This window comes from Ostrinia nubilalis, chromosome 8, assembly GCF_963855985.1.
Source record: "Ostrinia nubilalis chromosome 8, ilOstNubi1.1, whole genome shotgun sequence".
NCBI classification, from domain to species: Eukaryota; Metazoa; Arthropoda; class Insecta; order Lepidoptera; family Crambidae; genus Ostrinia; species Ostrinia nubilalis.
Window position 1 is genome coordinate 4,957,634 of NC_087095.1, and position 25,318 is coordinate 4,982,951.

The following is a 25,318-nucleotide window of genomic DNA, read 5'->3' on the forward strand; positions in this document are numbered from 1 at the left end:
CGTGCTAATTGCAGAGGTGGGCGAAAGCCTTGTTTGCTCTCGAGTGGGAGGCAGTGGGATAATGTGAAACTGGATATGCCAAGTGCTAGCCTGACTTCATTAGGTAGCGGCTAATTTGACAAGCGTAAACTGTGGAGGCTCTGTTTTTGGTCCTTCCGTAATTTTAATTGCGTCAAAATAAACGTTGTTAAATAGGCTAATTTTCAGTAAGCATGTTTCATATAAAACCACAAATGGTCTCGTAGCTACCTCATACTATTTAATTTTGGGTGAGCAGAATGCAAATGGCCTCACTGCCGCACGCTGTAGCATTTCTTTGAAGATAGGAGTAGATGACGAAAGGTAACGTGCGGAATCAGTAACTAAGTGCTATTTATAATAAAGTATGTACATTATATTTATGTATTACAATTCACACGACTGCCAATTTCAGGATGAGTTTGTGTTTGCGAAATAATCGCACACCATTCTAGCATCTACGTAATCAGACCCATCTCCGATTCCACACGAAACAATCAAATGTAATTCGTGGAAACACGAGCACTTGTAACAGATAGCATCTATTGTCGACCACAATGCACAGGATGCACAGTTCATAATGCACGTAAACACGTTTTTTGCAATAACGCCGTTTGCTCCTACAATGGTGTTCTATTGTGAGCCCAATAAATAGATCTCTTCCTGCCATTTTCGTGGTGATTTGGAGTAATCGATATTCTGTTGTTGCGTGTGTTTTTGGAAGTACTTAAATCCAGGTAAGGGTTAATTCAAAATTGATCCCTTTTAAACGTTCTTTTTAATAAATAAGACAGTAGTTTTGCTTGAAACGAGTACCGAAAAAGCTTTCATGAGCTTCTAATACAGTTTGTTTAAGTTGGTTACGAAATCATGTAAACCCAAGAATTATGAGAACACATCGTAATGCTCTCAATTACAAAACGGTTTAAACAAAATTCGTTATTTGGTTTACGCAATTTGACTTCTCGGAAAATATAACTGCAACTCATCAAAACACACAAACTTTTTCGAACCTAAACAGTTGGCGTACCTACTTGTTTAACTGGTAGAGCATAGGGAAAATGCAAGTAATGCGCCTTTTTACCCGACTGCGTCAGAAGGAGGGTTAAATGATTTTAAGAGATGCATGTGTGAAACGCAATCGACTCAGCTATCGCAGCTCCGCGGTCAGAGAAGTCTCCGGCGAGCCGAAATGTTAAAAATTTGAAATTCCAACAGAAGCAATGGATTTTTTCAAGTTTCACTAAATTAACAAATATTTTTCAGTGATGATTTTAATGTCTACTACTAGTACTACGAATATTGGTCCCTTGACCGCAGATTATGACGCTGTGCGCGAGAGACACAGAACCGGTCTTGCAGCTGCGCGTGCGCCGCTATATCCGAACTCGTCGTACATCCACATGGAAAAGTCCTATGCTATTTTGGGATGACAACAGATCATCAGTGTTGGATTGACCCTATAATCAAGGTGGCGGGTGCCAGCTGGTCCCTAGCCTGTTTGCAACACTCCTATTCTGCCTACCTTTTAGCTGATGACCTACGTATGAGTAATAACATTCATAAATCAATTTTACACGACGCAATCTAGATGTGTGGACGCCCTCTGCCCCATCTAGGGGACATAGGACCATAAGTCAAGTAAGTCAATCTAGATGCATATTTAGCATGAACTGGGTAACTGGGTATGAAATTATATTTATTTGTAGGTCATAATATGATTTCGCTCAAACGCACTAGTCTTGTACCAAGATACTTCCTTTCCATTCCTGAAATCTAACCTCTAATGGCTCTATTTAGTCTTTTAATAGCAATAATCAAGTTTTGTCCCTATCTGTACACCCACTGCGGGATGTGCGAGGCTGTGCTACACGTTTCGCGTGACACAAGCCCGTGTACTACAGCGGACGCATCAATTAAAACGATCCTACGATGTTCACGCATTAAACCGACATCGACTATTAGTAAAACGACCGCGGAAGTGGAATGCCTGGAGTAGTTAGTGTAAATAAAAAACATTCCGATAAATTGCCACAATTATCGTTCAAAGTTTTGGAAATTCAAATTGTTGTAAAGAATGAGATGCTATAAAATTTATGATGCAAAATGGTAGATAAGTACATCTTAGTTATTTAAATAAGTCTATCCAATATTTTGCAAAACAAAATGTCGTAAACTCAAAATATGGCAACACTTTGCAGCAGAGACTCATGTACCTAGTCTAATTAGATAAATGCCACAAGTTTGATCACAAATTAAACATTAAGTAAATTATTCAATAATGTCATTAGAAGGGTACTCCAGTCTCTCGTAATTTTCATTAGAAGTGGATCGATACGAAGGCCTCTCATGACTGCAATATACCTTACTTTCACTGCACGTAGAATTGTATGCTACGTCGGATAATATGATTGGGGCCTATTAACGAAACCACTAATCATCGTATGAATTAGGAAGATTATTAGTTATTTTCGATCAATCTCTTGCCTCGTGGTATGCTCCTAGATCTAAAAATTATTTGCCTACGCTTATCTCCTACACAAGATAGAAAGGTACAATTTGTCACAGAGAATTTGAGCACTGCAATCACACTGTTATATTATCTTGTATATGTAATTAACGAGAAACAATACATTTGGTATACGCAATCTCATATTATTGCTTGATGTACTAAACGATCCATTTAATAAAGTGGCACATGTATAGCAAGTACATTTCTGTTTTATTTAGGGTGGATTCGACCAAACAAGAGTAAATATTAATCAGTTTTGACATATTTCCCATACTGAAACTATCAATGTGCCAGTGACCAGGAGTTATTCTCGGATAAAAGTTTGGTCGTATCGGGCCTTACACGTTTTGCATAAATGATTTGGCAGAGAAATAATAAACACAGGCTCGCGTTGTAACCAGATAATGTGACGTAGAGCCGCAGATATATCTCTACAAAGGGAAAGGAAACAAAGGCATTGAGTTGCGACCTGGCTCGCTCTAGATTAGCTCTTGGGAGATTAGTTAATGTTATACATTTATTTGGCGGTACATGTGTAATTGTTAGCTAACTAATTGTGTTGCTACAGGATGAAGACCAATATTACAAAAGGAAAACTAGAATACCTAGGAAGAACAAAACCTTTTTTTATATCATGTAAAGGAAAGGAAAATAATTACGATTGACACTCTAAACTTGATTCAATCAAAAGTGTAGATTCACGCTTTTGACTGGTGAAATTCAAATTTTTACTTTTGGATCAACGTACTTATCTTGAATTGTGTGCTATCTTTGTGAGCTTGTAATCAGTGAGTTTCATTATGTGTGTTGTGTATGGAGTATTTGGAAAATATACTTTTCGAATTGCACTGGGTAGTGAGCGTTAGCCAATTAGTGCTCTGTTCCCGACTCTTAGCAACACGCATTACACCCTTTTTACTTTGTGGTTGCAAGTTATTGACTATTATTATGAAACAGCTAGAGATATTAGTTGAAACAGTGGTGTAACGACTACCCGTAATTGGCTGGCCCAGTTTGCATGCGCCTGGGCACGTACCGCCGCGACACAGTTCGCGGGACGTGCCTAGATCAGCCTCGATCTGTCTGTACTTGGAAACGAGATACTTAACTCACTATGTGACAACATTTTTAAAACAAAACGCTACCGACTTCCATGTTTGGCTGGATTGGCAAACAGTCGGCCCACGGCGCAAGAGCATTTTAGCTTAACAAAAATGCAAGACAGTTAACTCTACAATGTATTGTCTTGGCGATATGACTTACATAATTGAAAAATGAAACTCTGAATTCACTGTTTAAAGTGGACGGTATATTTTATATGCTAGGTATTTTAAAATTACAATTGCTAAATTAAAAACATGTTACAAGCTTTCTGTATCTCAATGTCCGTGAAGAAAGTAGAAACAAAGCAAAAGTTTTAATTAATTAGCAACGTTTAATTGATTTAATGAACACGAGCAAACGCGACTTCAAAATATTTCTCATTCCATTTTATTGTTTATACAAAAGACTGTTAATGAAAAAATGGCATAGGAATTTCTAAAAACGCAACTGTTCATTAAACTATAGTTTGTTTTAATTTGTGCCCCATTCTTCCGGAACTTTGGCCAACTATTTTCTTGAGACCTTTTCTTATAGATATTACTCAATACTTTTTTACAAAGAGCACAATAGTAGTTTAAAGCTGGTCATGGCTCTATGTCTGCTGGTTGAAACTCTAGTTCGATGCGCGTCTGTGGCCTCGCAAAACCAATTCAATTTTCACGCCAGACCATTACACCCAACTGTCCCTGGTTCAGTGAGGTCAGACTCAAAGCTCAGTTGGTAAAAAATGTCTAGTATTTTTAGACCGTAGCGTAATTTTAAGACCCGCCAACAAGGGCTTTATTCGTATACCTGCCAAGGGGCTTATTTCAAAATGGGTTACTAATGACACTTAAAAAAATACTGCTACCTATGCTAATTTGTTTAAAAACGTAATATATAAAAACTACTACATATTACCACGAATTAATGCAAAAAAGATAATAATCGTAAATAAACTACCCAATTTTAACAATGCCGCTAATGATCTAACGAAGACCCAATAAAATTAACAGGCCAGAAGCTGGTGTTATTATTATTTGTGGGTCTTTAATGCGATTATAAATGGACAAGTAACAGATTAGTTTGAATTTTCGCCCACTATCTCCGGTCATAAAAATGGAGTGGGCGAACGGATGTCGAATTGCAAAACGGCTGTCAATAATACCCAATTTAAATAATAATCTACATTGTCATTTAATAGCAGTATTAATAAATCCATTATTGACTCTATCCTAAAATATTCAAATGACGTAAAGATGCCGGGAATTAATCGCGTTCGTCATGAAAAAACAGCTCAATCTGAGCTTAAGCACAAAGAAGTAATCACAAACAGCTTCGTGCGCTAGCGCATCGTAGTGAGCGTAGTAAAAAGTTCTTGACCAATCGCGCGCGAGGACAAGAGTTCCACGAACTCGCGCACGCGCCCCATTGGTCAAAAAGGGCGCCAACTTCGAACCAGTTTGGAACGGTTGGCGGTTGACACGTGCGCGAGTTGCGCTAGTGTGCGTAATGCGTATACTACACGATGGGTACTTGCGTAGAAAGTTGTTATGACGGCAATGACAGATCGAGGCTCTTGATTTTAGGCTCTTCGTTTTGATTGATTGTTTTATGGAAAAATAATAAAAGCCTTTCCAATTGTACATTTTCGATTATTTTCTTGTTTTGACATGCTCATTTTAAGTTTGAGATAGTATGAAACTTTTTAATTTAAAGGTAACTTGAAGGTAAGGAATACCGCCTTCCATGAAAATACAACATTATTTTTGTGTGGGGTAACATTTCAGATACTGAGTGCAATTTGTCTCAGACATCAGAGATTTGTCTCTACAGTATACCTACATTAAAATGAGTAAACTTAAAAAATCCTAATTTGGCAACAATCCTAGGAGTAGGTAACTTTCACAGTGAACGTACGCGAGAAAATATTGCAGTTTGCAATTTCAGCCGTTGAATTTCAAACAAAGGACTGCTACTTGTTGCTTTAGCGTCGCGTTCATAGCACCCTGGCGCCGTAGCACCTAGCTAGCTATAAGATATCAAAATCACGACTCCAACTCGTCCTATTCTGCAGAACCAGTTCGTGGTCGGTTACCCTGGACGCGTAATAAAGCAGCCGAGTCTGTACGCGTTAGGCAAATTGCCACTTGAAAAACTTGACAAAGTTTTCGATTACAGGTTGCATCGTTACGCAAGCTTAACTAGTTTTAGTTCTAAGAAATTGTAAGATGAGCCTGCAATACAAGATTAAAGCATACTATAGACGCTGTTTTTATATTAATTTAAAGATTTGTGTCACATTCACATCACAGTATCTACGGCGGAAAAGCTAGTTCGAAAATTTTATAGTACAAGAAATACAATTACGAGTTTAATTTTTAATCATAACCTACTTGTTTATTAAAAGCTCATAAATATTTATGACATAAAAATGAGCTAAACAATGACGTGATACAAAAGCTCGTTGGTATCTCGCCGAAAGCTCTCGTATTGTGATTTGTACGCCCATCTATTGTTCAGTAAAGGTCACGAAGTCCACGGGCACTACGGGGCACTGAGGTCAGACATAGACTGTTCACTTATAAGTACATCAGCCTATACACTTTTGTTGCAAAACACTTCCTATTACAACCGCATAAGATCCTACAGTGATTACTTGATGTGCTTACATTCACCAGTTATATTTTTTGTTACTTCCAAAAGGTGGACTTATATGGAACAGCTAATGAAGCGGTCTGACTTTATTAACTGCTTAGTTCAAGAAAAATCTCGTTATTCTCATGTTAACGTGCTGGTAAAAAGTGTCTAGTTTATTTTGAAGGTTTGCATCAATTCACAGTTATTTTCACTTTATCACGGACAAAGAAAAAGCACCATCTCAAATTAGCCTTCGTAAAAGATCAATAGATCAAACTTTCTTTAATTAGATATGAAGACTGTCCTCAGGCATTGTGACCTATATTTTTATCTTGGTACCGCGGGCGGTGACATATGAAACGTGCAATTACTTTCCCATCTGAGGTATCAATCAGATAAAAATAGTGCAGTTGCATCGCACATCTGCCTTTTAATATGGCCTAATTTTGTTGCAGGTTATAAATAGGCTGCAGTTGTAATTATGAGTAATTGTTAAAAATAAGAGTTACTTACCTTGAGAGCGCAGAAAATGCACGAGGGGCCGAGACAGGCGTGCCCTGTGAGCTCGCGGAAGCTCCGCCGGAATATATCCAGATGCCACAGCACCTGCGAAAGAAATCATCATTAAATTTCACACATAAAAACAGCAAGGATAAGACACTAATTGTTATGAAAATGAAAGATATGTAGAGTTAAATTTATAAGTCATAAGTGCTAAATCCTGATATTTCATTTCATTTCATTTCATTTCATTTCAGTGATGTAAAATACTAGTATAGTTTAATTAATGGGCTGTAAAAATTGATTATCAACTGCTAGTAAAGCGTAGTTGTTATAACAACAATATAATTATTTCTTAAGTAAGAGCACCTGCACACAATCTAGTGTAGTCTGCATTACTTAATTATCTCATTTTTCACAATCTATCCATAATTTAACTTTAATTTATGTTTTCAAAATGAAAATGTGCAATCAAGTAGATTTATGGGTTAGTAAGGTAAACCGACCGACAGAAGAGCCACCTGATACTTATTGAAATTTTACAGCAACATTCGTGCCAGCAAAATAGCGGGTAGTTTCAAATTGCTTTTGATAAAAGCGCGCATGCGCATGCGCTCCTAGATAAATAATAATTAATTCATCCATGTTTATTATCACTGGTCAGCTGTGGTGGGTAAAAACGCGAATTCGTAGAGCCCAGTTGTAGAGCCATAGTAACTTACGGCACATGCCAGGCAGGTGTGTTGGATCTACGATAGTTAGCTGTTGCCTTATTTTTCTTCTAGGCAAGTACTAATTAGGAGTTAGTTGCTAACTTAACATAAATGAATGTAGGTGAGTGTGTTATTTCTATGGAAAACGGTGTAGTTTTCTTTATACAAAAACTTTTAATTAAATCATTGTATAATTTACTGTCTACCTGTTGGTAGATTATAAACATCAATCAAGTAGATATATGACTGGTATAAGAGGTTTTACGTCAACTTTTAAAACCCAAAGCGAATAGTGTTAATCTTTGACTTTTTTTTTATTTACAACGAGGAAGCTCTTGGCCTGTATCTCACCTGATGGTAAGTGATGATCAGGCCGAAGGTGGAAGCGAGCTTCACCCGGAATCCTCAACCACGGAGGATGCTGGCTATCTTACCTCTAACTGCCGGAACACAACAATGCTGTTAACATTGTTGTTATGGCGACAGACTTAATTAAGATGGTGGTAGCTAGCCAGGCGGACTTAGAACAAGCCCTACCACCAACCAAACCGAACAGAAAAATCTGCCCCCACTGGGAATCGAACCCGGGACCTCTGCGTCTGAAGCAGGTGGTCTTACCACTAGACCACAGAGGCGGTTGTTAGACTTAAAACCATACAACAGACCATAAATTGTGATTAACCGTATTTCAAAAACGCCATATATCTAACGCCCAAATGTTAAGACGAGCATTTGCATAATACAGCATGCGACACCGGCCACATGTCGCGGGATGTGGCACGACACGACGCGTCAGGTGGCACGACATGTGTCGTGGCAAAAAGTGAGGTGACGAAAAGGGAGAGACTCGTGCCTTAAGAAAATATAATTACTTGAAAGACCCCAGTTGAATGGGGATAAGTACATGCTGTGACATTTCGTGAGCTGATGATAATTTGAGCTTTGATAATCGTTTTGACGCCGCTATTTAAAAAAACTTAAGTAGGTTTAAAAATCATGAAGAGTTAAAGGTCTAAGGGTAAGTAGAAAAGTTGTAATCGATAAACAAATCAATATTATTGGTAAAGCTACAACACTAGAGATAAAGTTTATTTCTTTAAGTCAATATTTAAGACTTGACGAAATGTGGTAGCAGAGGGTTGATGTGAAGGCAGTTTTGGAAGGGGAAGAATACAATGGAGAACTTGTCAGTTGCACCTGTTACTATCGCTTTCATTTGTTTTCATAATCGATTCCTGAGCTTTGTTAAAATATGTTCAGCTTTTGTTGAGTTTCATAACCATACGTTTATCGCCGCAACATGTTATTCTGACTATTTTTAAAGTATTACATTCCAATGCCGAACATAATTTAGGTAGGTGTTAAAAGAAACATAAAACTATCAACACAAAGCGCATCATTATTTTAGACTCACAACAATGTGGCTATAACATCGACAGTGATACGATAATGTCTCTATTTGGCTTTCGTAAGTGTTCGACAATAGAGTCGACCACTGTACCAATGTTATTAAATCCGATGCTACGTAGGTGAAACGATACAGCGTATCGGTTACACATAAGACCATCTATAATGTCAATGATCAAGACACGCCAACACGTTTCCTGATTCGCCCACGCGCGTCTCGTAAATGTTGTCTTTTCAACACTGTCATTGGAAATCAAGTTCCAAGGAGACAGGATATTGGAAAATATTGCATAGATAAGGCAGGTTTTATTGGACAAGCAGTTATTATATTTATTATAGAGACAAATTGCGACATTATCTTCTAATCAATATCGGAAATCAATTGGAATTAATGAACTGAATTGATTCAAGTTTTACGTACGTACTTTTTTTTATCATGTGATAAAAATGTATCCCTCTATAGTTCTATTCAATTTAAAAATAAATGGGAATTCAAGGCTGAATTAAAGAACCCACGTTCACCCTATCCGAAGAATCGTTAATTTAGCATTTTATGCAGGTTCTGCTAGTTTGTGATGCAAAAGTTACCCTGAACATCTTCGTATTAGCAAGTCTAACCCATTGTAATACGAGTGCATTATTACGTATTAATATTATGTATACTATGGTTAAATTGACTGCAGGCTACATGCAAGCAGCCAAGGAACGTGATTTCTTAATAATATTATGTGAATCAGATTATAAATATGACATTCTTATGCATTACAGATTACTGACATTAGATCTATAAAAGGCGTGTAATCACCCATTGATTCAATTCAAATGTAATAAATTAGCTCTGTAACATATTCTGATAAATATAAAAACAGGTTCATGTCAAACAGGAAATGAAATATTTATGTATCATCGAATTACATTTACATCACAGAATAAATACTTTTATACTAAAGTTTATTAAAAGCATTACTTTTCTTTAAAAAAGTACCTAATGCCTTATATTCTCTCAAACTTGCAAAGCGTCAAGTTCATCTTAGGTGCGCATCGCAGGCGCAGGGCAGCTATCATGGCCTGTTATGGTTCGCAAGCTGTCCGAGTTTTTCGCGATTGTTTTCGGGCAGGCAGGTGCGCAACTGGTTCCCGGCAGATGTTTGTTACAATGCTGCTCTCGGAGTCTTTTATTTTATTTTCACGATCGCATTGTCTGCTCAGTTGTTTATGATACGTGGTCCAATTCGCGAGTTGTAAAAAAGTTGAAGGTGTTAGCGACGCAATTAATTCAGTGCAATTAATCGCAGGTGACTTTATACTTGGAAGAAAAAAATAGGTCAAAACCAGAAGACACATAAAAGCTTCAACAATTGATGAGCTATAACACAAACTACCACATGTTTTTCATAATTTATGAACAGCCTTACTTACATACTTTATTGAATCTTCTTCGTAACTATTATGCTGATTTCGATCAAATTAGCTATGTTGTTTTACCTGTGCATTCTTCAAGCTTATTTAGTTTGCTTAATTAAGATTCAATGCTCAGTTAAATAATGTAATGAATGTTTTTATAAAAATCCTCAAGAAAGCGGAAGGACGACAGATGCACAGGAGTTCTTGTCCGGCGCGCAATTACTTCATAATCTAAGATTTTCTTGTAGAACCTTATTAAGTTGGTTATAGGATGTAAAATTACGTAACACGGGGTTTCCTTTGAGGAACCAGTAGTCAGATAAATAGCGTTCAAGTTGGTCACGTAAGGGTTACTGTTAGACGCTCCGTGCCAACTTAACTGGAATGGCATTAGCAAAACGGACGCGGCCGCATTTTTAGATCACACTAATTGATTAAAACAGTAAAAAAACTTAAATAATATATAACTCAAAGGTGACTGACTGACTGACTCGTCTCTATTGATCTATCAACGCACAGCCCAAACCACTGGACGGAACGGGAAAATTTGGCATGCAGGTAGATGTTATAACGTAAACATGCGCTAAGAAAGGATTTTACGTAACTCCACCCCTAAGGGGGTAAAACGGGATCCACGTGTACGAAGTCGCGGGCGGTCGCTAGTAAATAATATTAATTACTCGCGGCCGCCCGCGACTTCGTACGCGTGAATCCCGTTTTTCCCGCTAATTCCCGTTCCCGTGGGAATTTCGGAAATTCCTTTCTTAGTGCACCTCTACGGTACCTAAGCTACGTCCCTTCCAAATTTCAAGTGCCTACGTTTAGCCGTTTAGGCTGTGCGTTGATCTGTCAGTCAGTCAGTCAGTTTCTCCTTTTATATATTTAGATTTAATTTAGTTTAGAAATGTGTGCTTAATTAACTATATTACTTGTCTTAGAATAATGTTCTAGTCTTTAAAAGAAAAAAGTTAAACGTATAAGATAAACACTAAACAGTTGTTGTCAGCAGTTAGATCATTTCTCACAATTGAATCCGTCTAAAAGATATTATCGGGTGTATTCCGTAACTTTTCCCTACAAAGAAGGACATCACGAAAAAGCTTTCGTTTGCACAACTTTTTTACAATACTCGAGCTTTTCGTTGTATCTCTATAAAAACATGCTAAATATCCAAATAAAGGAACAATTCGGTGAAGAAAGGTTGTAAGGTTGATTTCACACTGTCCTTCCCGTTGGATGTTCACTCGTTAAATGGTTTATAGAGGTCGTGTGTGCTCAGTATATTTATTTGGGTTCGTGACAAATAGTGTGACGCTAATGGAAGTGGGGCCATGGCGTCGGGAGATAAAGATTTGGAAACGGACCGATGACGAAAACAAAGCTATTTGAACAGTAACCTACAGATAAGCTTTTCAGTCCTGCAGGTGCGTTTATGCCATTTAAATTTAACTACTTACTGCAGCGAAATGACCATGTCGGAAGACACTTGAAAATTAAATGACAGTTATTAAGAAAATGTATAATTTATCTTAACAACTTTTCTGGCGAATTATCGGTGTAACTATACTTATTTGAGATTAATAATTTATGATATGTTAAGAACGCTTACATATAAGGCCATGTGACAAAACAAGTAACTTAAAAGCTACAATTAATTTCAGTAAGCGCAATTACCAAAGACAATTACCATTTTGCAACTAAGGCAGTAAAACTTTAGCACAGTGTTTTTCAACCTGTGGGTCGCGACCCCCTGGGGGGTCGCGAAGCCTCTATAGGAGGGTCGCGAGAGGTCCTAAAAAGTACCTCAGTAAAAAAAATCTTATAAAGACAGATTTATCCGAAATCTAATTATGCAAAATGTTGTATGGATTGAAGTATTCGGTCCCTACAAACATATTTGTAACATTATAAAATGCATGAAAAAAAAAGCGAACGGTCCGGGGGTCGCCAAAAATTTTTTCATACTAGGGGGGTCGTGTCATGAAAAAGGTTGAAAAGCACTGCTTTAGCAAATAAACGCCCCTATTCACAAACGATGCACCTTAAGTGAAGCAGATAATCGAACGCACAGCCTTTAATAGAGCTCTGTGATTGGTTTGTGTGTCACCCTGTGAGTCCACGCGCACTGTGAGACCTCATAGTAATGTTTGTGAATACGGGCGTAAGTCTCATTTGAGTAGATTAGAAGTAGATAATGTTAAGAATAATCGTCATACAAATATGATCAATTGCTTCTGAAGCACATATAAAACTTAATATGAGTCCATAAAGTAAGTCGCGTTACTACGTCCCTTTACGCAGTATAACGGGATGCGACGCGAGTGTAAGTTCAAAGGTATACGTTCGTAGCTGTAATAGTTGTGGCTGACATGTATATTTATGAAGGAAAACTGTGCTACGAATTCAAAAATGAGATAACTTTTGTATATTAAGTAAAAGTTAAGATTTAGAATAAACATTTTATTGTTCATTTTCAATTTTGCTTCTTTGTAGTTATAACTGTTCTGAAGTACTTTCAGCGACTTTACTTTCTTTAAATGTATATTTTGTAGGCACGGAAAATGGAAAATGCAGCGGCGCCGCAGTGTAAAATTCTGTGCTCATAATAAATATCTCGTAATTTTTAAATACAAATTAACTTCTTTACGAATGAACCAAGTTCATTAATCTCTTGCTCATCGAATACATTTACGAGCAAAATGTATTCACATTGAGATTAATATTTGTAAGTAATATGCAGATAGGATATACATTTAACATGCATAACATAATAGCATATTAAATAATCTAGTAAATCTCACGCTTACTTTCAATGTTATAAAAACATCGATTACGTACTTTGACCATTACGATTACTTACAGTAATTACAGCATTGTGTGATTTATTACGCGATTACTTCAAGTTAAGGTATTAACAAATCGGTTTCTTTTGCTAAATCGCGGCTTGTAAGGGGTCATGAGGTGGTTTCCACACGTTTTTATGGGGAGGGAGGGCAGCGATGCGTCCAATCCAACATATTGAATTCATTACTAGAGAAAAACCACGATTTGACGGCCCGTGCGCCGCGTGGGAACCGGCCCACTCGCACGATTCGTGGTTTAATCGCAAACTAATCTGTTTACGTTACGAAATGTTACTTTGAACTGTAAAATTGGGTGTCGGCATAATATTATAATCCAAGTTTGACTAAATTTTATATGAATCAAAACAAAACGAATGCCCGAGAACATAAAACGAATGCTTGGCTGAATTTTGATTAAGATTTTTTGCCTATAGTTTTTGGACTCACGAAGGCGAGTGAGCTTTACTTGTGTGTGTACGTGTACATGCACATAACGATAGTGTAATCATGGAAATATCATTACTGTTAGTCCAGTCATTATAGTAAGTTCACCTCGGAATTCGAGATACCCAGCTGTAAGTCTGTAAATACGTGTATATTGACACCCTAAAAGTTGTCTCAAAACCTACATATGGTAGGGTGTAAGCAACTATTAAATTTCAAGGTCAACGGTCACAAAAATCGGTTTTTTTGCGCTTTTTTTAGAAATATCTCATTTCCTGTGGGTTTTTTGCTATTTGTATTTATTATCAATATTGTAGAATACTAAATTCTCTACAAATTTTGTTTAAAAACTTTTTTTATACGGTGAACCGTTTTCGAGATAGAGGGCGGAGAGCGCGCGGTCACTGCATCACTTCAGGTCTACTTAAGCGGTTTAGATTTTTCATACAAAAGGATTTTCCCGCTAATTCCTGTGGGAATTTCGGGAATTCCTTGTTGTAACTAAGCTTTGAGTTTACTAAGGTACCTACATGCCAAATTTCAAGCGTCTAACTTCCGTTAAGCGTTTAGATTTTTCATACAAAAGGATTTTCCCGCTAATTCCTGTTCCCGTGGGAATTCCTAAGTATACTATAACCTGCCCAGGTGTATGAAGAATAATTGTACCAAGTTTCGTTAAAATCCGTCGAGTAGTTTTTGTTTCTAAAAGGATCATACAGACGGACAGAATTCTATACATGAAATATATTTTCAAAATAACTATCAGGGGGTGATTAGTGATCGATACTGATGCCAAAAATGCAATCAGTAAAATTTTTGTCTGTCTGTCTGTCCGTCTGTATGTTCCTTATAGAAACAAAAACTACTCGACGGATTTTAACGAAACTTGGTACAATTATTCTTCATACACCTGGGCAGGTTATAGTTTACTTAGGAATTCCCACGGGAACAGGAATTAGCGGGAAAATCCTTTTGTATGAAAAATCTAAACGCTTAACGGAAGTTAGACGCTTGAAATTTGGCATGTAGGTACCTTAGTAAACTTAAAGCTTATTTACAACAAGTAATTACCGAAATTCCCACGGGAATTAGCGGGAAAATCCTTTTGTATGAAAAACCTAAACCGCTTAAGTTGACCTGAAGTGATGCAGTGACCGCGCGCTCTCCGCCCTCTATCTCGAAAACGGTTCACCGTATAAAAAAATTTTTTAAACAAAATTTGTAGAGAATTTAGTATTCTACAATATTGATAATAAATACAAATAGCAAAAAACCCATAGGAAATGAGATATTTCCAAAAAAAGCGCAAAAAACCGATTTTTGTGACCTTTGACCTTAAAATTTAATAGTTGCTTACACCCTACCATATGTAGGTTTTGAGACAACTTTTAGGGTGTCAATATACAAGTATTTACAGACTTACAGCTGGGTATCTCTAATTCCGAGATTCTTACCTAATTTAAGCTTAAATGACTGGACTATGTGGTGTAATGTCTATCAAAACTTTTGAAAAACGAACAGTAGCTAGCCATCACACATGTAAAGCTCACTCGCCTTCGTGAATTGCAACAACTATAACCCAATGAGGGCTATCGTTTTTATACTTAACAGTTGGCACCCCTGGCGATTGACAGGACCTTACTCTACAGTGGCGCCATCTTGATGAGTGCAAATGCGATAGTCCTCCTACCACTTTAGCGCTCACCAGTTGGTGCCACTGTCTTCGCTACTAGCAAGTGACAGGACCTTACTCTACAGTGGCGCTAACTGGTGAGCGCTAAAGCGATAGCCCTCATTGATATTGCGACTAAGAAAGGTCAATTAAAATTGTCTGCCAATACTTTTGCTACACCCAAATAACTGATCTCCTACTCAAATGGATTGTTTACGCTCACGGGTACCCCTCCCCCACCGGAAGTGCATTTGAATCGAAACATAGCCGGTGCACTTCCCCGCGGAAACGACGCGCACCTTTATTTTTTTTAATTGCGCGCCAATAAATTATGATGGCTCATTTTGGAGGGCACTTGGCATGAGTGGCAGGTGGATTGGTGACGTCATGCGCAATCAACGAAAATAATTAGGTAATGGACAATGGTTGATGATCAAATGATTAGTTTTTCCATTAGCGTACTTTCATCATCAGGTATTTTTTTTATAAAATAATTTATTGAATAGATTACAGTCTAGGTACCTACCTACCTACCTTAGTTTTTAAATGCCTATGTTGTCCAGGAGAACTTTATGTATAACTCACATTCATTCAGCTTGTTACATTCACTCAGACTTTTAATTATGATGCTCGCAGTGGCGGACTAAAGTTTTGTTTTCAAGCAGGACAAGTTTCCACTGATTTTCTTCAATAAAATACTTAGTTACTTCCAGTTAGGCACACCTTTAAAAGCCGCATGTCCCTGAACGCACGAGGCTATATTTTTAAGTAAGCCGTACAACTTAAATGCACTTAATTCTTAAAACAATAGCCTTCGTAAGTTAATTGCGTCCAAGTAAAGTCATTGGCCGCTACAATTTGCCTACGCGTCACCAGGCCTCCGTCACTCGCCTATGCCGGCCGAGATAATTACCTACAGCGCGCGACAACTTCAAGTTGCAAATCAGTCCGGGCCGCCACGCGCCTGTTTGCACACGCGTATCTATACACGCTCGGTCGATCATAGTCGCAATCAAGGTTTATTGTTCCAACAGCACTGTTATTCTTCTTTAATGAAAAATTGTAATATTTAGGAATAATAATTAACTGTAGTGATTTAAATAATAAAAAAAAACTACACTTTTTAAATAATAAATTATTTTTAAATACTTATGACAAAAAACTATAGAAAAAAATTATTTTAGCTAATAAAAACATTAACTTTACTTCACCGTGTCTATTTTCCGACACTACACCTTTTAAAACTGTTTGTTTAATTTCGAATTATCGCAACACTGAAGTTTATTAATAGGTACTTTAGAGATGGTACGATTATACAAACTCCACTAGATTAAAGTTTTCTAATCGTAAATACAATAAATGCTTCTTAAAATTAAGTTTTTATTTATTTTACTTTGCTCATACAACCCTGACGCTTGAGCGGTGACGTAGATCAATTCTAAACACAAAAAAATGCGCTCTTGTGAGCGTAGTAGTAAGGTGCGATTTCGAATGCACCATGTGCGTTGGATATTTTGCATTATTATTATTACCGTTAAAATGTCGGCATCTGATCCTACACAAAGGAGTGCAATTTCTGTTGCTACTATTATGTATTCTGTGGCGTCACGCACCCTTGACTTTGACCGGCTAATCAAGAAGCAGGTTAACTTGCATAATGCTAACACTCTATTTATCTAGTTTACGTTGCACTTTGCTTATTGCATCAATAGGCTGTCTACGCATGTTTGATAAACAATAATGTTTATGAAAACAAATGATTGCCAGAGCCAGTGGAAGTAATAGTAATACAGTGTAAACTCTTTATTTATTTATTTTATTTTATTTGTTTAACAATGTTTCAACAGCATTTAATAAAATGTGCAGGAAGATACAACTTGAACATAAGACACTCAAGGGACTGAGCATTCTTTGACGTTATAGAGAGTTGTCGTTGTATAACGTAACATGGTTAATCAGATAGAAACATGGTAAACCAACGAGGTCAAGGAATTGTGACGTTATAAAGAATTTTACGTTAAATCGAGTGACGTTATAGAACACTGTAAATTGAAAACTTTCAACTACTCGCACATAGGTACAAGTATTATGAAGTTTTAGTAAAGAGACCTAAGTATAACACTCCATATTATTCAGAAACAATATTAAATGATCAATTACGGTGCACTTATATTATGTTCTTATGTGGAAACATTGAGGTGGCCATTTTGACAGACACTGAGGTAAAAAGACAGGTAGAACACCGACCAAAGCTATATTTACGGCAGTTTAAGAGATATTTAATATTTGGTTTTGTTTTCGACCGTCAATTACTGGCAGCTGTAATTTTCATAACCCATTTTTTGAGTCAACTACCGGGTTGCTATAAAAAGCAGCCATAGTGGATCTGATTTCATTTTATTTATTTCCAGTAAGATTTATGTTGCTTGTGAGTAGTTATAACGGATTTCATTTACAATGTTGTAAGTAAATAAGCAATACAAAATATATCAATTTTACGCACCAACGCCTCCTCGTATGTACGATTACAAGTATTGCATTGTGTTTGGTTTAATGTTCTCGTGCAAACTCACTTTAAATACAACTTTATTTGGCAAACACGAAGATCCACTTTGATGTATTGCGTTTAAGAATGGATTTCATGCACGATGGGAGCTTAACATATGACCTTTTACATCAGCATTCGTTTATGGGAATTTGCGTGTCAAATAACAATACGTTCATTTACTCAGAATGATGAAAAGTCAAACAAACGGTCATTTGACGAACCAGTCGGAGGAAAGAGAGAGAGAGTCGTCGAACACAGTGGAGATACATATAAAGGTTCTACTTTTTTAAATCTCCACCAAAAATTTTTAATTCAGTCAGTGGTGATCGTAAATGGTAAATTGACATTCAAATTCAAATAGTATATTCAGTACATAGGCCCTTTCCAGGGCATTTATACACGTCCCAAATATAGCTTGCCCTACCACCACTTCGGGACAACATATATGTGCTGGTAATGAGAAAAAGTGGCAGAAGAAACTTAGTCACCTTTGTCAGCCTCTTTTTCAATCCAATACAGTAATTTATAGCTTACACTAGCTTTCCGCCCGCGGCTTCGCCCGCGTGGAATTTTGTCTGTCACAGAAAAACTTTATCGCGCGCGTCCCTGTTTCAAAAACCGGGATAAAAACTATCCTATGTTCTTTCCCGGGACTCAAACTATCTCTATGCCAAATTTCATCAAAATCGGTTGCGAGGTTTAAGCGGGAAAGCGTAACAGACAGACAGACAGACAGACAGACAGAGTTACTTTCGCATTTATAATATTAGTTGGGATGAAACGCAATAAGTGCGAGTTCAAATGATTGTTGATTTTTTAGATAGATATTGCTTGCATGTCTTAAGTCTTAATACTATCTAGCTGCCATAGCCAAAGCTTAAAAACTCGGCTTAGTTTGAAGCTCAATTTAAACAACATTTATTTTTTTAATATCCTTGGACATTTTACGCTGCGCCTCTAGTCCCAAACTAAGCAAAGCTTGTACTATGGGTACTGGACAACGGATATAAACATACTTAAATACTTTTTTTTGTAAATACATACATATTATACATAGAAAACACCCAGACCCGTCACAGAAAAAAATATTTTGGTAAAAAATATCACGTTTAGCCCAAAAACAAGCACGCAGGCTCTTCGTGGCAACTTTATATGTACATCACGATTAAAACCGAGTCTACTACATTTCTCCTCACCGCTATAACTCTTGAGTTACAAGTTACGAACCAGCGAATGACCGCGTTCGGAACCGGTCAGCGCGGAGATTTCTGAGAACTCTGCATACATATCTCTGCCAATTTGTTTTTTTGCGGTGTCTAATATAATCGGAGTCTATCCTCATTAAAGATAATACCGTTTGGAGCAAATGGTGGTGTGTGAGCTTAACCTCGAGTGCTAAGCTGACATAGCTAGGATGTATGTGAAGTCGAAAACATATCAGACAATATATTTTTGTTGCAAAAACGCTTTTATTGCAACTGTATTAGATGCCGCAGTGTTAGCTTGATGTGCTCTCATCTGCACGTACTAACACGTATTGAAAAAAGCTGAATGTTCTATAGGCAGTACATAAACCTTTCATCATCATCATCATTTCAGCCATAGGACGTCCACTGCTGAACATAGGCCTCCCCCAATGCTTTCCACGTTGATCGATTGGTAGCGGCCAGCGTCCAGCGCTTCCCTGCTACCTTTACGATGTCGTCGGTCCACCTTGTAATACACCATAAATCTTTACTACAGTGTTAATCCTTTTCATTAAGCTAGTCCTTTGTTATTTTTACTCAACAGCCCGAAAAGATAATAATGTTTTCCCGCGTCTTCCTAACGCTGCATCAAATTATGTTCGCGTTATGATAAACAGCCTTTATAACAGTCTCGGGCAGATTGTTGCTGCATCCTGTTGCCCCCTGGTGGGATGTTATTAAGTTAAACGCTTGGGCTTACCTAGAATTAAACTCTTTTGTAGCTAATTTTAAATTTGATAAAGACAAAAACTCTGAAAAAACTATTTTGAATACAGCGATATACGACATCATAACTATTGAATGATTTTTTATCTTATCATACTTTGGACTTCCTATTCGAATGAATAATTATTCTTACATTCCCATTGCGTGATGGGTTCTTAAGTAGCATTTAATGACTTTGACACAGTAAATGATGGCTTTCCTAAACCCCTAACGATTCTGTTTAACGGGAAGTTGGTAAATTAGTCCAAAAACTTTGAACCAATGATGAGTAAAAGAATCATTCTACTCATGGGCCATTGGGTCTCACCGGCCGAAACGTTTAAAAGTGCGTGCATTTTACATGACTGTCAAAATGCCCTATTAAAACGTAGAGTCGACCATCCCTTTAGTAGGGGGACCGTCCATCCGTAGAGTCCACTACCTGTACAAGCGGACCTGTATAAAATCAAACTCTACAATCAACGTAGCTATAAACATAACGACTATAGGCGACATCCGTCTCGCTTCCGCAAACACGAATACTACTAATAACATCTTCCCTCTCCCTCGCACGTGCGCGTTGATGTCTTTTGCTCCCGGTCGGATTGTAGTATACGCAGGTTTCAGATCATTTTCACTATGTAGCAATGGATTTTTATTATTATAATAATTCTATCTTCCGTGTAATCATGTAGATTTAATATGAACACGCATTTCTGTAAATAGATGTTCTAAACATGTATGTATGTTGCTACAAAAATTTGTTAATGTTTTCATTTGAGGAACATTTTCTCATTAGAACACAGTTCAGCTTCAATGATACTTATAACATACCCTGAATTTTATGAAAGCTCAACTCATGTGCAAGCTTTGCGTGTACTACGGGAGGTTCAGTCGTTTATTTTAAATTAAAGCGACGAAGGTTTGGGAGGAGCGCGGGAGAGGAGGGATCGAGATTCACGATGGACGCTCGGGAACCGGCCTCGGGTCAAATTACCTTACGGCTGGCTATTTTGAGAGAGAAAAGAAATGTTTTGAGAACATATTAACATAGATTTAACTATCATTCAATATCTTTTCGGACATAGGTACCGTTATTAGAATGCAAATACATAACATAATAACTGTTTAAGTACTTGTAGGTAAGCGCTTAAAATTGAAGTAGATAATGGCTGTAAAATGACAACTCTACCATATATAGAACGCTTTTACTGTCTTATTTGGTAAGTGAAATGAAAGTCCGTACCTACTGTTTACAAAGTATGATTTGCGCCGACAATTAGCATAAATATCACGCTAGCTGAACATGGCGGCTATTCTTTTGCAAATTAAATCTCTTTTTAGATTTCAAGATCCGAAATATAAAGTTTTCTTTAAAGAATTGAGGGCTCACCTTCGCGCTGTGGTACAGGGCACTGTTCCTAGTCACTTTAGTTTTGGTCATGGTTCCTTTAGTTCACTCACACAGTATACACAGTACATAAAGGCACTTGCACATAAACTTTCATAGTAGAAGATCGTAGGGTAAATAAATAAAGAAAGTTCGCGCGGCACGGAGTTGTGTTTACCGCGGCAGCTTGCGTGTGGGAGTGTTGGTTGACTTGACTTGGTTGGTCGTGCGCCGGCGCTCGCGACGCCAGCGCTGTGGTGGCAAGCGGCGGAGCGAGGAACTACGCGCCGCTAGGCTGTGAGAAGTTGCTACGAAGGGCTCGAGCCTTCGGCGGCCATTTTGTTTACAATGCGCTGAGGAGGGAAGCAGCGATGATGCGATGATGTGTAGTGCGTTAAAGATACCCTATTATTAGTATTTAACTGTACCTATGTAGGTGTGTTAATACGATAAATGTTGATTTGTCAATAATATTAGAGAAAACCTTGACCACATGGAAATAACTTTCTTCGTATTTAGGTACCATCCGTTATTTTTCTGTTTTTAAAATGAATTTCAAATAGTTTAATCGTAAATTTTACTACAAATTAAAGCATAGCAAATGCCCCTAATAACGATGAAACCATTACTCGCATCCAAAAAAGTAATAATAGTACCTACTTTTTGCTCCCCTGAGCAGGTGGGTTCGGGAAAAAAGTTCCCGAGCGGGGGAGAGATGATACGACGATCAAAAGACGGGGATATGGACGCTTTTGATGTGTTCCACCTTGCGATTCGGGGGCGATATCGGCTTTTATGGGATTAGTAAATAGATTTCTATAGGTTCAGCTTTGTGTGAAACGAAAGTTTTTAAAATGCATGTTAAAGTTTGAATCGCAAGCTGGTATCTTATTTTTAGAATAATTTATATTATAAGTATAACTTCAAATACAAAAATGAACAAAATTATACTGACTCTTACGAATAAAGTAAGCTAAGATTGGCAGCTGTTTGAAAAACAATTGTAAGAGCTAGTTTCAAAATGTTAGGTATACATTATTCATGTTATACCAATATCTGTATCGTTAACCTAGCTTTAGTTATACCGAATAACTATACTGCTAGTACTCCAGATTCCTCTAGCTCCATGCTGTGGTCGTGACCCTCAGGGCAGACCGCAGGGTGCAGGCGCGGTCGCGCGCACCTCTTAGGTTTCCCTCCTCTAACCGCATCTTACGACAGTAGTGCGACACACATCCTTCACTTTATGACATGCGAAACGAGGTTTTGGCACGAAGCTGTGTTCTTGGATAGAGCCTGTTTTGTCGCGTGCTTTACCTAATTAATTACTAATTAAAAATGCGAGTTATAAATTGCATGCGTCAGGGTGAGGATTTTCATCTCGTTGTTTGTTTACATGCCTTACTCGGGCAATGGTTAAAAAAAAGGACAAAGTGGTGATTACCGTCGCCCATAGACACCCGCAGACCTAGGGGCGTTACAGGTGCTAAAAAACTAAGTCAAATTGGCCGGAAATAATATACTCTCAATTTAGTATGATAGAGAATTGCTCACCTAGTTTGCTCAGTTAACTCAGCTTTCCCACATTGTATATTTTCACATGCGTTTGGATACATTTTAGCTTTGCTTGCCTTTAGACGTTAGTAATTTGAAAACGCCTCTGGCGAAACATCGTACACTCGAATTTAAAGACTTTGTTCTAGTTTGATCGTACACTAAGTTTTAACTTTTTAAGGCGTTTTAAAATGCAGAAAGTAACACTTTCACGAGTGCATGAATAATACAAATTATTATGCAGTCATTCTTATCTAACACTTTTTGCATTGCCACCACTAATTTTCACAAAGATTTTGCAATAAGTATTCCTAATTTCGTACCGGAAAACGTAGCGTGAGACGTCCATCCACAAGGTGGACCAACGATAATCATAAAGGTAGCAGGGAAGCGCTGGATGCAGGCCGCTACCAACCGATCAACATGGAAAGCATTGGAGAAGGCCAATATTCAGCAGTGGACGTCCTATGGCTGAAATGATGATGATGATGATGATGATTCCTAATTTCCCATGCATATTTTCGCATCGCTGTCATAATCTACTACACAATACATTACATACGTTTTCACCGCAGGAGCAAGACCCTCTAATTTTCTCTAATTAATAAGGAACAGCAAAACTAGATTACGCTGAGGATGACCTCTCAAATGCGTCTATTTTCGTCTATTTCCACACACCTACGTTCCTACGTAGAGCCATGTCGCAACCCGCAACCTCAGATCCTACAATGGTGTGCGCTGGCACAACAATACAGCGTTCCCTCTTTTGTTTCTGCGCACGTGCGCAAACTGCTTACTGCGGTATACTGTGTAATATTCTAAAGGTAACTTAATAACGGTGTACTGGCAGTTTTGACACGAGTGTATGTTTTTAATTGTCTACCATAAAAGATATTAATGATAGTAAGTTTGTCTATTTGGCGATCGCAAACGGTTCAAAATCAGTGATGTTAATTAAGTTTAAGAGGACCTTGGAATAGACCGAATAGGACTAGCAGCCTAGGGTACAAGATTATTTAGGCAAGAGGCTAGCAAAAACCACTAGGTATTTCAATGTATGTTTAATAGAATCATCATCTTTTTCTTACATTCTCTTTAGAAAGTGTTCATTGTCAAACTTATGTAAAGCATATTTTAACTCCATGATAGTCAAATATAGCTAGAACATAGCTTAAGATAAAAATAGTCCAGGGCCTAGAGATTGTACCCAAACGGTAAGCAGTCCGACTGGTCCGCGGCTCTATTTTCATTCCATGGTAATTGCTACGGTCGAGGTCCAATTACGTACTGCGTCTAGTTAAGTGAGAAGTGGATATCTGTCGACGTCCAACAGTGTAATTTGGGCCTTATCTACGAAAATTGGACCAGTTTAGATTATAACGAAGTGGGCACTGAGCCTACTATTACATTATTAGATATCTAATTTTTATGCAAGAGCAAAAAAGGAGGACTGAGAGTCAAAAGAGAACAGAGCACTTCTAATTTTTTCTATGCTCAAATACCTTTTATTATACAGGGTGACTTGAACTAGACCCGCCATAGCTTTATATACCTTTTAAGGGCACATGTTTACAAGGAGTAAATTATTAATCCCATCAAAAACAATACTTGTCAAAAAAACCAAGTCTCGCAACTCAGTTGTTCTACGGTAAAAAGTTGTGAGATCCATGTAATACCAAGTCCAGGCCAGGAAATCTTTAACGTTTTACATAAATTATTGACTTGGCCATCGTACTAAATAATTTAATTTACACGTGTTTTCATGCGATGGCCAAGTCAATATATTTATGTAAAACGTTAAAGATTTCCTGGCCTGGACTTGGTATTACATGGATCTCACAACTTTTTACCGTAGAACAACTGAGTTGCGAGACTTGGTTTTTTTGACAAGTATTGTTTTTGATGGGATCTCATTTCTTTTTGTATTTTGTAGACAGCAGTTATGTATCTAGAAAACTGGACCGAAATTGAAAAATTTTACTCGACTTGGCGGTTGCACTACCGTGCCCCCAAATCTCATTTCTTTTTGTATTTTGTAGACAGCAGTTATGTATCTAGAAAACTGGACCGAAATTGAAAAATTTCACTCGACTTGGCGGTTGCACTACCGTGCCCCCAAATATTTTAGTTTTTCCTTGATTCATACACCAAACACTACTTATATTCCAAATTTGAAGCTTCTAGGTCTGCTAGAAGTGCCTTAGAATTTTGATGATCGGTGAGTCAGTCAGTGAGTGACAAAATTAAGTAACTTTGACCCGTTATAATTCTTAAACTACTGGTTCAAATTGAATGAAATTTTAAATATACCGTGTCTTTACAATGCCTGCATAGCTAATGAAAATTCAGCCTTCTAGTTTTATTTTTATTTTTATTTATTTTCTTTATTAGGAAAACATACAGCTTAAATTATGATACATGTAGAATAAAAATAATAAGTCTTACACAAGCCTATTTATCCACAACGAAGTTACAGGCGGTCGAAAATGGCCTGAATTGCTTCGAGAAAAGGATGGTACGGCCGTGCCGCTTTTTTGTTCGACTTGGTGGGGGCACTGCCGTGCCCCCAGATAAACAAGAGTCAGCTATTCTAATCTATGTGTCAATTAAATCCAGTCACGACTGTAAATAATCGTT

The 25,318-nt window shown here is 37.6% G+C and overlaps 1 protein-coding gene across 2 annotated transcripts in view; it reads right to left on the bottom strand.

Annotated features, from left to right (window-relative positions):
• The window catches only part of LOC135073780 (uncharacterized), a 93,067-nt gene that overhangs the window by 21,797 nt on the left and 45,952 nt on the right, over positions 1–25,318 (bottom strand). The window contains exons 1-2 of one of the 2 annotated variants that reach the window (XM_063967955.1): positions 21,131–21,314; positions 6,767–6,859 (exon numbers count right to left, since the gene is read on the bottom strand). In XM_063967955.1, the coding sequence (XP_063824025.1) occupies positions 6,767–6,859; positions 21,131–21,181 (144 nt within the window). In that variant the 5' untranslated portion in view covers positions 21,182–21,314. Of the gene's footprint in view, positions 1–6,766; positions 6,860–21,130; positions 21,315–25,318 lie in introns of those variants that run through there. The other variant, XM_063967952.1, reaches the window with a different exon arrangement.